Raw genomic sequence first — 15,764 nt, 5'->3', positions numbered from 1 at the left:
AAGCAGGAAATATACTTAAATAACAAGAAGAAACAACTATCTGTACTAGTTTTCTTCGAATAAAGTTAGCTTCGATCAGAGCGAGGATCTTAACACTATCTTAGACAGTTAAGTGGGGGAATAGGATGATTAGACTCGCTTCTTCTCGAGCCGAAACTTCAGTTTGGTTTATCGCCTGTCCCGCAGCGTACATTCTTCGAAGCGACGAGCGATCTCGTAGGCGGTAAAAAGCAAACGTGAGGATCTTTAAACGAATATCGAATGAAATAGTACTATGATGAGAAGAGTCGTGAGCTCGAATTAAACTGACGGAGGAGAAATACTTTTTCGTACGCGCGCATGCTCGTCGTTCTCTCATAATCTTTGCCTTTTTCCCCGTGATTTTATATTTTGATTTCGATCGTGCACGGAGCGAGTCTACGCGTCTTCCTAAACAAAGAAATATATTCATAGGATTCCTAGAAAAAAAATTCCTATTATAATATATTTCATGTCTTTCTAAGCAAGTGTGTATATATACATATATATATATACATATATATATATATATATGTATATATATATTTAAAGAAATAAATATCAGGTGAGTCCATCGACTTTTCAGTGTTTTTTATAGTGTGTGTTTTCAATTAACGATTAGAATAAAAGAACAAATTTTTATGGCAAACGATTCGTTTCGTTCGATTTTTGCTTTATATATTATTCCGTATATTCCTTAAATGTTCAAAGATCAAGGCAATAGACGCTAAAACGTAATAGATCTTAATGGCACGTGCCGGCTTTGCATACACGTGGTTAATATTTAATTTATATCTTACTTTCGTTATAATCTCCGAGCTGACGTAGTCGAGATCAAAAACCTCGAGTTCTTCTAAATATAAAGTTACATATTTTTACGCGTTTCGAGATACGTATTAAAGCGATTCTTAATATAATAGAAAACATTTGCGCGGGAATGAAATGAGAATCTCGTGAAACGAAAGTTTTGCGACTCGGAAAAAAATATAACGTCTTCGTGCTCTCTTAATCATTTAATCTAATCTTTCCTTTTTGGACGCTATTAAGCATAAATATAATTTGATAATTAAAATATTTTAAATCATCATTGATAACGCAAAGTACAAAATAGATAACGAGAAATAACATATCATTTAAATATTATGCATATATTTTCTTCCTATGTTTAATACATTTATATTTTATTATATTTTATTTATATTTCTAATTGCTTTGAGATATATCTCTTGGTTTTTTCGTTTTCAATCATTTATTCTAATCGTATGATACAAACGAGCTAAACAACTTTCTTTGCGCTAATGATTTCCAGTGAAAATCTTGATTATCTTTTCAAGAAAACGAAACCTTTCTATTTTTGTTGTTTTTCGTTTTAATCGTTTTGAATTTTCTCTTTAACTCTTAATTAGCTGATATTGAAGACGAGACAAAGAATCGTGCTAAGCTTTTCGTAATTATACAGTTACAAGAAAAGTTACACCTAATAGAAAAAAAACTCTCGAAGCAACGTTAAACCGAGTTTGATAAAAAAAAAAAAAAAAAAAAAAAAAAAGGAAGAAAAAAAAGAAAAAAAAAGGAAGAAAAAAAAAGAAAAAAAAAAGAAAAGAAAAAAGAAAAAGAAAGAAAAAAAAATCTAGAAAATGAGCTTACGTGCCGATGTAATAGCGTAAATTGATCTATCTTCGTTACGTGCTGGTACTATCGGATATTATACAATGCACGATATATAGATATATATGCACATTTATCCGACACGATGTCAGACCGGTTTCAGTGATCATCCATTGACGCGTTTGTCTTCTTCGGAAAAACATATAAGCAATTATAGATTACATAAAAACAATTATGTTATAGACACGCGATAAACATTCGTATATCTTTGTCAATGCCAATGTCGATAGTGCATTGATTTCAAAACGTATGCAAAATTTCAATTATCGTATGCTCATTAAACGATATCTGCGAAAAAACATCAGGATTTATTCGCCCTTGATAGAGAAAGTTCCTTCTTTTACAATTTGTTTTAACTAAAAATAAATAACACTTTAAGCACAATGTTCTTTGAGAGTTTTAATAAAGATCATTTTATATGCGGATATATAACACGATCTTTTTATACCTCTAACTTTTAAAAGATTGATAGAGATGAATGATTAATGAAAAATGTGCAAATGTGTAGGCCATATCATAGTTGTACAAATCGAAATAATTAAAGAAACTGGGCGAAGGAGAAATGATATCGTTCGATGTCTGCAACACGTTGCGTTCCTCTTTCATTCTATGCAAAGAAGCAGGATGATCATCGTCGTCATCGAACGACGCATTTTTTCTTAATAACTTAACTCTCGGCATTGTTCTTTGTTTCAGAGTTACGAAGCGATAGCGACGAAACCGCGAAGTTGACGACGACGACGACGGGGATAAGGTTGAAGAGGAACGAAAGATGAGATACAAGGTTAGACCTAGTCCTTGCTTTTCTTCTTCTTTTCATTTTTTTTCTTTTTTCTTTTTAATATATCTTTTTTTTCTTTTTCCTGCCGCAATCGTGAATCTTAGAATCATTATTTTCTTTAATATCAACTGTCCCTGGAGACGACACATTTCCCCTCTCTACTTCGTTTTGTGGATACGATATGTTGCTACACCTGCATAAAACATAAGACGTATACTTAAATGTTCGAATACGATTGCCTTGTTTGATCACTTTGAAATTCCAATATGAGCGTACGATAAAATAAAAGATCAATGGATGCGAGGAACCTTGTAGGAAGTTGTTTGTTCCTCGATATATGTATATGGACGAAAAATGATGTATTGATACGCGTGTCATTGTTAATGTTCGACTTCTTGAATGTTAATGAATTATGAATGAAAATTCACAGCATTTCTAAAACGATGTTTCTTTTTCTTTTATGTATTATTCGAAGTAAATAGGTACATATTGTATATACGATGTTACATGTGTTATTTTAAAACGAAGGTCATGTATATGACTCGTCGTCTATTCTATAAATGACTTGCAATTAACAAAAATGTATATTAAGATCGATAGCAATGAGTATTTATTTCAATGTCTATTTTATGTTTCGTCATGATCGAAGTGAAATCAACGATCTCTTAGAAGATAAATGGAGCGTATAGATATCACCTTAAATAGGATATAGTCTGAGAGATTAAAACTAATGGGAAATCGAGCACTTGACACCAATAATGAATGTCTCTTCGAATATGTGCATTAGTATCGCTTTTCCTTTAACAATAATTATTAATTATAATAATTGTTTGACAAAAACGATAGATCGTCATCGATCGATTTAATCGCAAACTTTTTGCGCTGTAAAAGAAGAAATCAAAATAAACGAATCCCGTATGGCTGATGTAAAAAAAAAAAAAAAAAAAAAAAATCATAAAACTTGCTCAATTGAAATATATTGTATACAGTTCGTACTTCGATTTAAAAAGTTGAAGATCTATAATAAGAATATCGTCGTATATTCGTATAAATAGAGTAGACTCGGTGAGAGAGGAAGATAGGCGTTATCGTTCGGCACGTCTCTTCTATACACACGATTGGAGCTAAATGAATCGATTAATTACCGTAGTTAAGGATTAATTAAAAATCGTATCAATCGAACAATGACTTTTGACGATATAAATAAATATTATAATCGATAGATCTCAAGTGCGACTTTTTGTTCTTTCGATGGATATCGTGTATATACATATGTACGAATATATATATTCATATGTATGTATGCACAAGTAATATTCGTTTATAGTAGGAAGCTATTTTCTTGAAATTATATATTGTTTCGAAGCACCCTTACGCAACTATATTTCAATGATTTCCCTGACAGAGGGGAGAGGGGAAAAGAGAGAATATACTGTTCATTTGGATGGACTTTAATAAGAGGAGGATTATTATAGATTACAGCAGGATGTAAAGAGAGGAGGCGCGTAATGCCGAGGTAATTCCATTGATTCTAGAGCAAGGTGAGACCTTCGATCGTATGTTCTCGTGACGATGGTTAACACTAAACTAAGTTCGATTAGGTAAACCGATTAGGTTTTTTTTACCATTGATCCTATAGAAAAAAAGCGTATACAATGAGGAAGATACAAGGACGAAACGCTTCAAATGACTGAACGAGATCATACGAGATCATAACGCATACGATTTTTATACGATGGACTTATTTTTTAAGATCTCGTATTAGTTATTTTTTTCATATTTTCTTCTTTTTTTTTTTGTTTTAATTATATAAATAATGCCTCTTCGTTTGTTAGATCTATCTGTCATTGATTCATAAATACTAATTAATAATAGATTAAATCGACGTATTTATTAAAAGGTCAATTGGTCTATTGTCGATTTAATATCAATTGCGAGTTATACTCTCGATTTGAATCATAGTTTTTTTTTATTTTTTTTTTATTTTTTTTTTATAGGTGAATGACCCTGAAAACAGTGGAAGGGGAGTGGACGATGGCAATAATAAAAATTCAGAACTCCCATGGTGATTATTATTAAAAATTTTTTTTCTTTGAATCGAATAAATATTTGAAAAACATTTTTATCTTATAGCCTCAACAATATATGTATATATATATATATATATATTCATATATTTTGTTAATATCTTGTAAACTTTTGACACAGGCAATGTAATCACGGAGACGAAAAATCGAACAGAAAGGAAACAAGGCTCGTGATAATCGTTGTCTTATTAACGATAACTGTGATTACTCTTGTTGTTACCTTAACTTTGCAAATGATTGTATTTTATAAGGAAGAATACAAAGAAATGTGTCAGAGCGAAGAATGCATAAAAACAGGTATCGATTAAAATAATATTTTCTTTACATTTGTTTTTTGTCATCGTTATCTATTGATCTATCGATCAATAATATATTACAATTCCAAAAAATTTTGCTTCTAAGCTATTTTCTCGTCTCACGAATTAAAAGATAACACATCTCGACCCCGATTCATCATTATCTTCTATGTTCTAACGTTCGTTGAACCTTTCAAATATCAAATAAGATGATAACATGATTTCGACCAATACTTCCGCATTGGAAAATAGTATTTGTTTTATCATTAGAAAATAATCTTCTCGTTTCAGCCGCGAGAGTATTAGAGGCAATGAATAAATCCGTAGATCCTTGCGACGATTTTTATAGATTCGCTTGCGATGGCTGGGTCGCAAAGCATCCGATACCTCAGAGTCAAGTATCCTGGGATCAATTGAGTCTCCTCAGAGAATATCTCCTCCAAGATTTAAGAATTTTATTAGAAATGTCTGACAAAGAGGATGATCTAAGACCTGTTAAGTTAGCAAGGGCTCTTTACAGAACTTGCATGGATACGGGTAAGATCAAATGTCCAATCACGAATCTATAAGATATCAAAGATAAAAATTATATTGTTGCATTATTCATAATCACATTTATATTATTAAACATCCGTATTTATTTTGTATGTTAATGATATGAGAATAATTTTCTAAACGCTTATTATGTATTTATGATATATCACGTAACGCTATTTATGAGATCAGGTATGATGATAACGTTAGAAACTATTGATAAAAAACATAACCGGAACTTACCTTATACATCTTTGTATTTAAAAAACATATACTTTAAAAAAAAATATATTGATTCGTATATTCAAGTATATTATTTTTAGCGAGCATCGAAACGTTGGGATTACAACCGATATTCGAAGTATTCAAAAAGATAGGATTACCGACGGATCCACCTTTACAAGTCAAAGTTCCTCCTCTTGATTTATCTCGAATCGCTGGTATAACCCGAAGAATATTAGGCTTGAATCTTTTGGTTAATTTGTATATTAGCGAGGATATAAGAGACACGACGAGAAACAGAATAATGGTAAGATTATATTTTTAAACTTGCCAACTGTTTCCCAAAATAACTTGGTTATATTATTTGATGATTATTATTTGGTAGACGGAGCAAGTATCTCCAGCTTTTAGCGAACGATATCTCCTCGATCCTCAACGTTTTCAGTCAGAATTAGGCGAATATAAAAAATATATAAAAGCTATGATGGAATTTGCTGGGGCTGGAAATAGAAGTACAAGTTTTGCGGATGAAATTTTAGAATTTAGTACGAAAATTGCAAAGGTAGAATGTGTTATCCTGAAATGATCCATTTAATGTCTTGAAAGATTAAATCTTATATCGATTCTTTATCCTTGAATAGATCATGGATACACCAGAGGAAAGACGTAGCGTACATCACTTCTTTCATGATGTTACCATTGATGAGTTACAACAACTGACTGATCTACGTGTACAACAAGTAATATATCTATTACATATATAATGAATATATCCAAACGAAAATATATTTTTTTAGTGGAACTGGACGAGATATCTGGATGGTATATTTGAAAATACAAACGTGACCATAAATACAGAGAGTGAAAGAATTATTGTAATGGATCTACACTATTTACAGAAATTGCCCCAACTACTTGCTATTACGCCGCCTGCTACGATAGGTATACTTATCTTCTCCATCATTGCTGAACTAGCTGCGCGCGGTTGTCTCAACACTTTAATATTCGTTCGTTATACGTACTCTAATATTCAACACATACATATATATATCATATATTATATATAGGTCAAATATTTTTCAATGAGTATTTAGAAAGGGAGTTAATGATGTTCCATTGTTCAATTTAAAAAGGACTGTTGTTTCAAATGCGTACAATAGTTTACTAACGTTTATTTGTTATCATTTAAAAAAAAAAAAGATGAAAAATCGAATAACTAAAAGAACGTATCCCCATAATCTAATGAGGCCAGAGAGAGCAAAAGGTTATCGTACAACCGCGTTACTCATGACACTTAGTGACATTGTTTTCAATTATTCGCTTACTTTGGCTAAAACTATCCGATCTTTGCAAAAAGTTCCTAATTAATACTATTACTGAATTCTTTTAGCACGTTTTATCTGGTGGAGCGTATATTCAGCGATTACGCCGCTTACACTGCAAAAGTTTCGTGATCTTGGCTTTCAATTTTCTCAAAAAGTTTTTGGTCTTAAAGAAAAAACGCCAAGATGGAAAGGTTGTACAGGAAATGTTAATGCTAACTTTGGCATGGCTCTAAGTTACGTCTACGCTCAAAAACATTTCAATGAACAGGAAAGGGAAAAGGTCAGTGATCTATATGTTTGAGATTTATCTTCTTAGATCTCTTCAAAGTTCATGTTAAAACTCGTCAACTTTTTGTTATGAAATTATAAGAAATAATAAAAATACATGAAATATGTAAAATATATAAAAGATGATAATTTTAGGCTTTAGAAATGTTAATGGACATTAGGGCAGCATTTGATACAATGGTTAAAGAGTTAGATTGGATGGATGCAGATACTAGACTACGCGCGCATAGAAAATTATACGCAATGAGACCATTTGTCGGCTTTCCAGAGTGGATTACTAATCCAGAGAAATTAAATAAATTTTATGAAGGTGTAAGTTAATATTATTTTAAGATAAAAAAAAAACATTTGAATCTATTGAACGATTTCTATTGCAGGCAGAAGTAATAGAAGGAAAATTGTTTGAAACTTTTCTAAAACTGACGGATGTAGGCGTTAAGAAAAATTTAAATAATTTGCGAGAAAAACCGGATAAAAATCGATGGATATCCACTGGAACTACTGTTAATGCATTTTACAGCGCTATTTTAAATTCAGTCAGTAAGTATATATCATTACATCAATAGTTAATAATTAATAATTAATAATTAATAATTAATAATTAATAATTAATAATTAATAATTAATTTAATGTAATACCTTTTTTGCCATTTTCAGCTTTTCCAGCGGGTATTTTACATCCACCATTCTATGGAAATGGAATAGAGTAAGCTTGGTATAATTACATCTATTTTCTGTATTTTCGGAAATACTAAAAGCATAATTTTGTTAAAAAAAAGAAAAAAACCATTTCCAATATAGAAAATAATGAACATTTTTATATAGATCAATCAACTATGGTGCAATGGGTGCGATTATGGGTCATGAACTTACTCATGGGTTTGATGATCAAGGTACAATCAATGTCCCAAATACATTGATTCATAGTAATTATACATTGATTTATAATAACGAAAAAAATTACACGATTTTTTTTTTATGTCAGGTCGCAGATACGATGAAAACGGCAATCTCAGGCAATGGTGGAGCGACGAAACATTGCAACATTACCATGAGAAAGTCGAATGTATCATCAAACAGTACAGTAGTTATCATCTTCCTGAGCTGGGTAACAATTTTACAGTGAGTAATATTCTCGTTGAAAATATACCAAAATGTGCCAAGGTATATTGGCTAATTTGCAAAGACAAAGAATTACTAATGATTTTTCAGGTAAATGGCATTACAACTCAGGGTGAAAATATTGCTGATAATGGTGGAATACGAGAGGCTTATAGAGCCTATCAAAGATTGCAAGCTCGTAATTCGCATCAGCGAGCTTTACCTGGCCTTTCAGAATATACTCACGAACAATTGTTCTTTTTAGGCTTTGCACAAGTAAATATTTCATTGCAATTAATTTTATTTTATAACGATCAACAACCTTTTTAAATATATATATTTCCAATTATTTAAGACAGAAAATGTAGCTACTAAACTAATCATTCTTTCTAAAATAGCATAGATCGTTATTTACTAAATTATTAATATACACAGAACATGTTTCTTAAGTTATTGAAATTAATAACATAAGATGTCTTTCTCCAGGTTTGGTGTGGAAATTATACAAATGGAGCATTAAAATCTAAACTTATAGAAGGTGTCCATGCACCAAATCATTATAGAGTAATTGGAACATTGTCGAATAACGCAGAATTTGCAAAAGCTTGGAAATGTTCAACTAATAGTCGTATGAATCCAGAACATAAATGTATCTTGTGGTAAATATTTGCTATTTGACTCAATCCAAAATATATTTGTACAATTGTGACAGAATGTATGAAAAAAACATAAAACTGTCATATTTAATTTAAGATTTATATTTATATAGACTGATAGGAGCTAGTGAATAATTTATTATTACTCTTACATTTTATGTATTCTGAACCTCATTTTACCAACTGTAAATATCATTCAAAAAATAACGACTTTTTCAAGTTACTGTTGTCTTTTTCTTTTTATTTGACATTATAGAATGTTGTCCCTCCTTTATCGTTTTCATTTTTTTATTAAGTTTGTTATTACTTTCTTCTACTTTAACTAATTCTATTTTCCTTTTCTTTTGAATATTATTACCAGATTCCGTATTTTTTTTTACAGTTTTTTTTATTTTTTTGGAAGACATCTGAGTAATATCTTGCATTATTTCATCTTTTTTTCTTTTCTCAATGTGTAAATTTTTCTTTTTCTTATTATTATTCCTATCTTCGATTAAGCTTTTCTTCTTTGGTGAAGGAGAAGTGTCTTTTTCTACAGATTCAATACTTCTTTTATTCCACATATTATTTTTACTACATTGTTTGTTTGTATTTAATTTTACTTTCTTGCCTGGAGGATTATTGTCTTCTTCTATCCATTCTGCTCTTCTTGAATTACTCTTTGATTTAGCAATTGATTTTATATCACAATTATCAACAGATGTCACTTCCCAATCATCATCACAATTTTCTTCCACAATAACTTCCTGTTGCAGTCGGAACATATTTTTGCTTTTTACTTTCTGTTCAATCTTTGATTGAATTTCTTTTTTATGAATTATATTATTATATGGCATTGCAAGCGTAAGACAAGTAATTCTAGCACCACAATTAATACTCTGCAACATATCTATTTTATGCTTAGTAAACCTCCAAAGTTTAATTTCACCAGAACTGGATGCTGTTACCAATAAATCATCTTTGTGTGCCATACATTTAATTCTAATATCATGTGCCAATGTATTTAATGTATGCACAGATTTATCAAGATCATAAAATTTAATTTGACCATTTTCTAAGCCAACAGCAATCAAGTCATCTCTTAAAAATTCTACACACACGATTTTGGAATCAAATTGTACTTCATCGTCAATACCTGCCAATTCTACCGAATATATATCAATTTTTTGATTTACTGCCAAAAGATATTTTTCTCCATTTGGACTCCACTTTAAGACTGTGATGTTTTTAGCATCCAATTTTAAACGCGGTACCAAATTCGTAGCATATGCCTGTCGTCCTTTAACTAAGTTCCATGTTCTAAGAATACCATCAGCTCCTGTAGATAAAGCTAATTTCCCTGTCGGATGTATAGCTACAGTATGAACAGATAAACCTTTATGTGGCTTTTGCCAATGTTTTTCAATTTGCCAATTTCCACATCCAATGGCAGCTATTGTTCCATCATTACTACATGAAAATAAATGTGACGCTTCTGGTGTAAAAGTTATATGGTTAACAGTATCTACAAACAGAGAATAACAAAAAATTTGATAAAACATATGTTTAATAATATAGGTAATACTATTAAATATAATTATTTACCATTATGGTGCATTAATCTGCCAGATTCTATTCTATTACGTAAATCATACAAATAGATTGAGTCATCTGCACCAGCAGATGCTAAATAATATTTATTGGTAGCAACACTTCTTATACTGGCCAGATGACTATGTGTGACAAAACTTTTCTCAAGTTTATATTCCTATAAAAAAATATTTTAAAAACATAACCAACAAAACATAATTATATTAAAGTATGAAGTATACAAAATACTGTGTTTCTACTGTATTTAAATAAAAGATTATACATATTATTTCACATATATCTCAATAACAAAATTATATTAATATAAATAAAATATGATTTCAAAACATTCCGGTTAACCGGTTTTAATAACAGCATCCATAACCTATAAATGTTTTTGAAAAAGTTCATTACTTACATTTACAATATTAGATACTTTATAACCGAGTAAATACTGCTCGTAAGTACCCACAACAATTTCAAAAGGATTCAACGTATCTAAATCTAGTTTCATGACGACTGTCTTAAAGATACAATTTATTTAAACTCAGTGACTTTACTTACACGCGTAAACACAACGAAATGACGAAACCTACTAACTTTGACTTTCGTAGTAAAGTAACACCTTCTCCCTCTCCATTTCAATTGTATCCATATAAACTATTGGTTTCCGACAACCAATGAACGTGTCGTTGAGTAGATATACATATATTTATACAACTCTATTCTTCAACATCTCTAATTTTTCTATAAAATTGACAAACTTTAGTTTTTTATCATGTTTATAAAGATATAATTATTTTTTATTGAAATAAATATTAATATACGGTTATACTTATTATAGGTGTACTTATCTTAGATTATATTTATATTATTTAAATTTGCATAAAATTTTTTTTTGACTTTATTTAATAATTTTTCCAAAAACTGATTGTTCACAAAAATTACTTGAAAACTTAATCACTTATTCTGCAATACATATACAGAATTTTGGCAATGTATTCATTTACATGTATTCATTCATATGGAAGGAGTCCATAATGTGTGTACATACATTGACATTATTTTCGAACTTTATTAAACAAAATACGCTGCAAGTTGAGCCATTTTATCCTTTGGAGGACGTGGTTTGCCACGACTACGGCCTTTGGCATGTCCACGTCCACGAGTTGCAACTGGTTTTGATGCTACTGCTCTATGTTTTTCAACAAGCGCTCTAAATGCCGGGGTACAGAAAATACACCCAGATGTTTCAGTTGCTTCATCGGGTAATTTACTTTTATCCTAAAATCGAACAATTATATCAGCGGCATGGAAAATGTTATAATGTAAAGAACAGATTATTAATTATCACCTGTTTATATTCAACATTTATCAACTGTGCCCCACAATCACATACATCAGAATCTACTGTTATTTTGTGAGCATTTTCAAACAAATGAATAATAACATCACAACGATTGCACCCAACTTTCCATTTAGGTGCTGCTGAAGGATCCAGAACAAGAATTCCTGTATCACATTCCAAACAACTGGATACTCCATTAGAATTTAAACCATGGGGACATGTTGGATGTGTACATAAATTACAACCACTCATTCCTTTCTTCATATCTCTAAAAATTTTAAATATAACATTTATATTATTATTACATACTATATTGTGTATCAATTAAAATTTATACTTCGTATATATTTACCTAAAAGGTGGATTATTATAGCAATATGGACAAAATGTATAACTCTTGCCTCTTGCTCCAGTTGACCAAGATAATAATTCAAAGTCATCTAGTGGACACTTTAATTCTTTATAAATACGAATATTTCCATTTTGAGGTAGATTATACGTTTCATTACAGTGTGCGCAATGCATTCTTGATGGTTTGGTTTGTATATACTTCATATAACGTCGACATTTACCACATCTGTATGATTTAATATAATATAACAAATTTCCAAAGTTAAATTGAACAAAAAAAAATTTACTTTGTACCTTGAATGTGCTTTACCAGAAGCTGAAAGTGGAGAAAAGGATACTTCAAACAACTGATCCATGGCTTCTATACTTTCTACAAAATAATGAAACTTTTGTCTAAAAATTTCCACTGTATGTTGTAAAACAGCATGAAAATCTGCACGACCCTGTGCTATTAAATTCAGTTGTTCTTCTACTGCCGACCTCATAGTCGGTAAAACTAATTCTGGATCTATCTAAATACAACAATCATTATAATAAATATAAATGTAACAAATAAATTGCATATATTTCATCATACAATGATAGATAACATTGGAAAGTACCTTTTGATACCCATGAACTAAAACTATACCTAATGAAGTAGGTACTAGTTTTCTTCCTGCTGCAATAGTAACATAATTTCGCATACAAATATTGTTTATGTGTACTGGAATAGAAGCATCTGTTCCAATGCCATGCTTTTCCATAAGTGATATTAATTCTGCTTCTGTTAAATAATCTGGAGGTTGAGTGTAACATTCAACTAATTTGGCCTGTAAATAAGAAGGCAATTTTGTTATAACATTACGAAAAATATAAAAATAAAATTTAATAGATAATATAATTAACCTCTTGAATATCAACTTTCTCTCCAAATGAAATCTTTGGAAGCGTATCATTGGTTCCAAGTGATTGCCAAGTAAGAATACTAGTATATCCAGGATCTAGTAATGTACGCCCGGTTGCAGTAAATAATTCCATCCCTATTTCAAATTTGATTACCGTGCTCAAATATTTACAATCTCGTGCCACCTAATATTTGAAATTAATTATGTAAATAATTATATATGAATATGCACATTTCTTGTTAACAGTTTCAATAGAATTTTTACTCACAGTTGCAATAAAATGTCGTGTAATATAATCATATAATCTCCACGCATCACCATCTAATTCATTTCTAGTAGCATGTTTCATAGGAGTAATAGGTGGATGATCTCCAACATCTGTACCTTTTCTTGGAGTATTAATTCCTCTTTCTAATATTTTTTGTACTTGTTCCCCCCATTCTGGATTATTTTGTTGTTGCTTTAATACTGTCCTAAGAATAATAAAAATCTTAAGTAAATAAAAATGAGAACTTATTCTATTATATAATTGTATGTACTTAAAAAAAAACGTTTAAAATTAAAAACAATATAATATTAACTAATATACTCCTTTTTTCCTACTTACATTAAGTCGAAATTATCAGGATATGATGTTGTTTCTGTTCTGGGATAACTAATGTATCCTTGGGTATATAAACGTTCTGCTATCTGCATAGCATGATGAGGTCCCATTCCCAAACCAGAGCTGGCTACTCTCATCAATTCTATCGTATTTAAAGCTATAGGACGTGGTTTTGTTTTTTCTGTACTTTGCACACTTACTACACTGAATATAATATAACGAAATATTTTGTGCTTTATACTATATATACTATATATGTGTCATATATTTATAAAATACTTACGTTGCATGCGTATACTCTTTAACATGATTTAAAAACATATTTGCCACTTCTTTATCAAAAGATCTTATACGACTCCAAGTCAATGTAATATCTTGTCCATCTGGTGATTTGATTGTAACCTATCAAATATTTAAATTCATATAGAAATTATTATTCTCATAATATTTTTATTTATTTTTAATAACAAAAAAATAAATACCTGGAGGACCCAATACGGATCAGGCTTGAAAGTCTGAATTTCATCATGCCTTTGTACACAAAATCCCAAAGTTGGTGTTTGGCATGGTCCATAAGAAATAAGTGACACATCTAAGTCACCATATTTTCCCTAGAATAATTTAAAAATTATACAATAATGTATTTTTGTTTTTTTATATATATATATAGATAAAAAAGTATCAAAGAGTTATACTTGAAAGAATTTTGTTTGAAATCTGGTAAATGCACAACCAATCCGCAAATCAAGCTCTTGACGTGCATCTACGCTTTTGGCTTCATTCTCATTAGGTTTAATAAGATTAACAAAAGCATTTTTTATATCTTTCTCAGTAATCGCAGAAAATCTAGCACGCCAAATGTCCTATAAAATTTTTAAATATAATTAATTTAAGGAATACAATGTACATATAAAAAAAAATTAGAAATATCATTAGATTACATTTGGAGTTAATTTTCTAGATGATCCTTGTTGAACAGCATGGATTACTTCAAAACAAATATTTTCACCTTCCTTATCACAATCTAACCATAATATTAAATAATCACAATGTGCACCTTCTTTTGCGAGAAAATATGGAATTTTTAGTTTTGGTGCTGCTTCCTTCTTTTCTGTAGGGCATGAGAATAATTCTACCTAAAAGATTGGTATTGTCTATAAAATGATTCCAATGTATACAATTTAATACATTTATATTATACATCAAAAACACACAGGATCAACTTTATCCCAATTATTATATTTGCCAATAAAGTCTAAAGTCATAACATGACCACAGACAGATGTCATTTTAAAGTTCACTGTTTCTGATCGGAACTGTCCTATCCATTCATGTATTGAACATGATCCATTGAGAGCTAAATAAATACAATTATAAAATATATAATATATATAAATATAAATTATCTAAGTTAAAAATAAAAGCTAAAATTATAGTAACAAAATATCTAATTACCTTTTGTTGATGCACACCGACCATTACTAAGAATATTAGCAAGAGAAGCTGCCAAAGATGGCTTCTCTGCAACCATTAATGCAGTCTTCATATTTATTATATTCTAAATGTTATCCACTTTACATATCTTGTAAAAACCTTTTACAGAACTTCCTCCTTCAAGCTTAAAAATCTTAACATTCATTTACAAATGAATTGTAAATTAGATCAGTCGGTATTCTAACTATCATTTTTTAGATTTGAATAGATTTTAATAAATAAATTAATTTATTTTAATATCACCTCTTTCAATCTTCCATTAGTTTATAATAATAATGAATAATAATAAATTAACATTCGCAAAATCTTATATCCAGAAAGTTTGAACAGACTAAAATAATTAAATCTCCATGTTATTAATGATAATAACCATGGTACACAGTTAACATTAACTATTGTGTTTACTTAGAGCCGCCATCACAGAGGTCTCTGATACTTTCTCAATTATAGCGCCTCTAGTAGAATATTCAAACATTAATGTCTCTCTCTCTCTCTCTTCTCTCTCTCTCTCTCTCTCTCTCTCTCTCTCTCTCTC

The 15,764-nt window shown here is 30.1% G+C and overlaps 3 protein-coding genes across 6 annotated transcripts; 1 reads left to right on the top strand and 2 right to left on the bottom strand.

The window, feature by feature from the left end:
• Positions 1 to 123: 123 nt before the first annotated feature.
• On the top strand, positions 124 to 9,199 carry LOC124956775 (neprilysin-4-like). 2 transcript variants are annotated; one of them, XM_047513010.1, is made up of 17 exons: positions 124 to 236; positions 2,383 to 2,470; positions 4,465 to 4,532; positions 4,676 to 4,851; positions 5,142 to 5,387; positions 5,708 to 5,913; positions 5,992 to 6,168; positions 6,248 to 6,346; positions 6,404 to 6,548; positions 6,997 to 7,211; positions 7,355 to 7,531; positions 7,597 to 7,759; positions 7,877 to 7,925; positions 8,045 to 8,112; positions 8,205 to 8,341; positions 8,432 to 8,596; positions 8,807 to 9,199. In XM_047513010.1, exons 2-17 carry the CDS (start codon positions 2,459 to 2,461, stop codon positions 8,981 to 8,983), a joined length of 2,280 nt encoding a protein of 759 aa, XP_047368966.1. In that variant the 5' UTR covers positions 124 to 236; positions 2,383 to 2,458; the 3' UTR covers positions 8,984 to 9,199. The 2 variants fall into 2 exon arrangements, with proteins under 2 accessions (XP_047368966.1, XP_047368965.1); XM_047513009.1 differs by lacking the exon at positions 124 to 236 and adding an exon at positions 519 to 583.
• LOC124956777 (p21-activated protein kinase-interacting protein 1-like) lies at positions 8,640 to 11,137 on the bottom strand. The gene is made up of 3 exons (XM_047513015.1): positions 10,964 to 11,137; positions 10,561 to 10,723; positions 8,640 to 10,480 (listed from the first exon to the last, which is right to left on the bottom strand). The coding sequence occupies exons 1-3, from the start codon at positions 11,057 to 11,059 to the stop codon at positions 9,192 to 9,194; spliced, it is 1,548 nt and encodes a 515-aa protein (XP_047368971.1). The 5' UTR covers positions 11,060 to 11,137; the 3' UTR covers positions 8,640 to 9,191.
• A 288-nt stretch (positions 11,138 to 11,425) lies between these two features.
• LOC124956774 (DNA topoisomerase 3-beta-1) lies at positions 11,426 to 15,659 on the bottom strand. 3 transcript variants are annotated; one of them, XM_047513008.1, is made up of 15 exons: positions 15,191 to 15,659; positions 14,950 to 15,092; positions 14,677 to 14,871; positions 14,431 to 14,598; positions 14,218 to 14,346; positions 14,019 to 14,137; positions 13,739 to 13,939; positions 13,400 to 13,604; positions 13,133 to 13,315; positions 12,847 to 13,056; positions 12,539 to 12,756; positions 12,246 to 12,470; positions 11,900 to 12,161; positions 11,600 to 11,829; positions 11,426 to 11,514 (listed from the first exon to the last, which is right to left on the bottom strand). In XM_047513008.1, the coding sequence occupies exons 1-14, from the start codon at positions 15,279 to 15,281 to the stop codon at positions 11,623 to 11,625; spliced, it is 2,556 nt and encodes an 851-aa protein (XP_047368964.1). In that variant the 5' UTR covers positions 15,282 to 15,659; the 3' UTR covers positions 11,426 to 11,514; positions 11,600 to 11,622. The 3 variants fall into 3 exon arrangements, with proteins under 3 accessions (XP_047368964.1, XP_047368963.1, XP_047368962.1); XM_047513007.1 differs by having other exon boundaries at positions 11,426 to 11,829; positions 15,191 to 15,362; positions 15,473 to 15,658; XM_047513006.1 differs by having other exon boundaries at positions 11,426 to 11,829; positions 15,191 to 15,658.
• Between the last annotated feature and the right edge of the window lie 105 nt (positions 15,660 to 15,764).

This window comes from Vespa velutina, chromosome 23 (assembly GCF_912470025.1).
Source record: "Vespa velutina chromosome 23, iVesVel2.1, whole genome shotgun sequence".
Lineage (NCBI taxonomy): Eukaryota > Metazoa > Arthropoda > Insecta > Hymenoptera > Vespidae > Vespa > Vespa velutina.
Note: the sequence above shows the minus strand (reverse complement) of the source record. Positions and strands in the feature narration are given on the sequence as shown.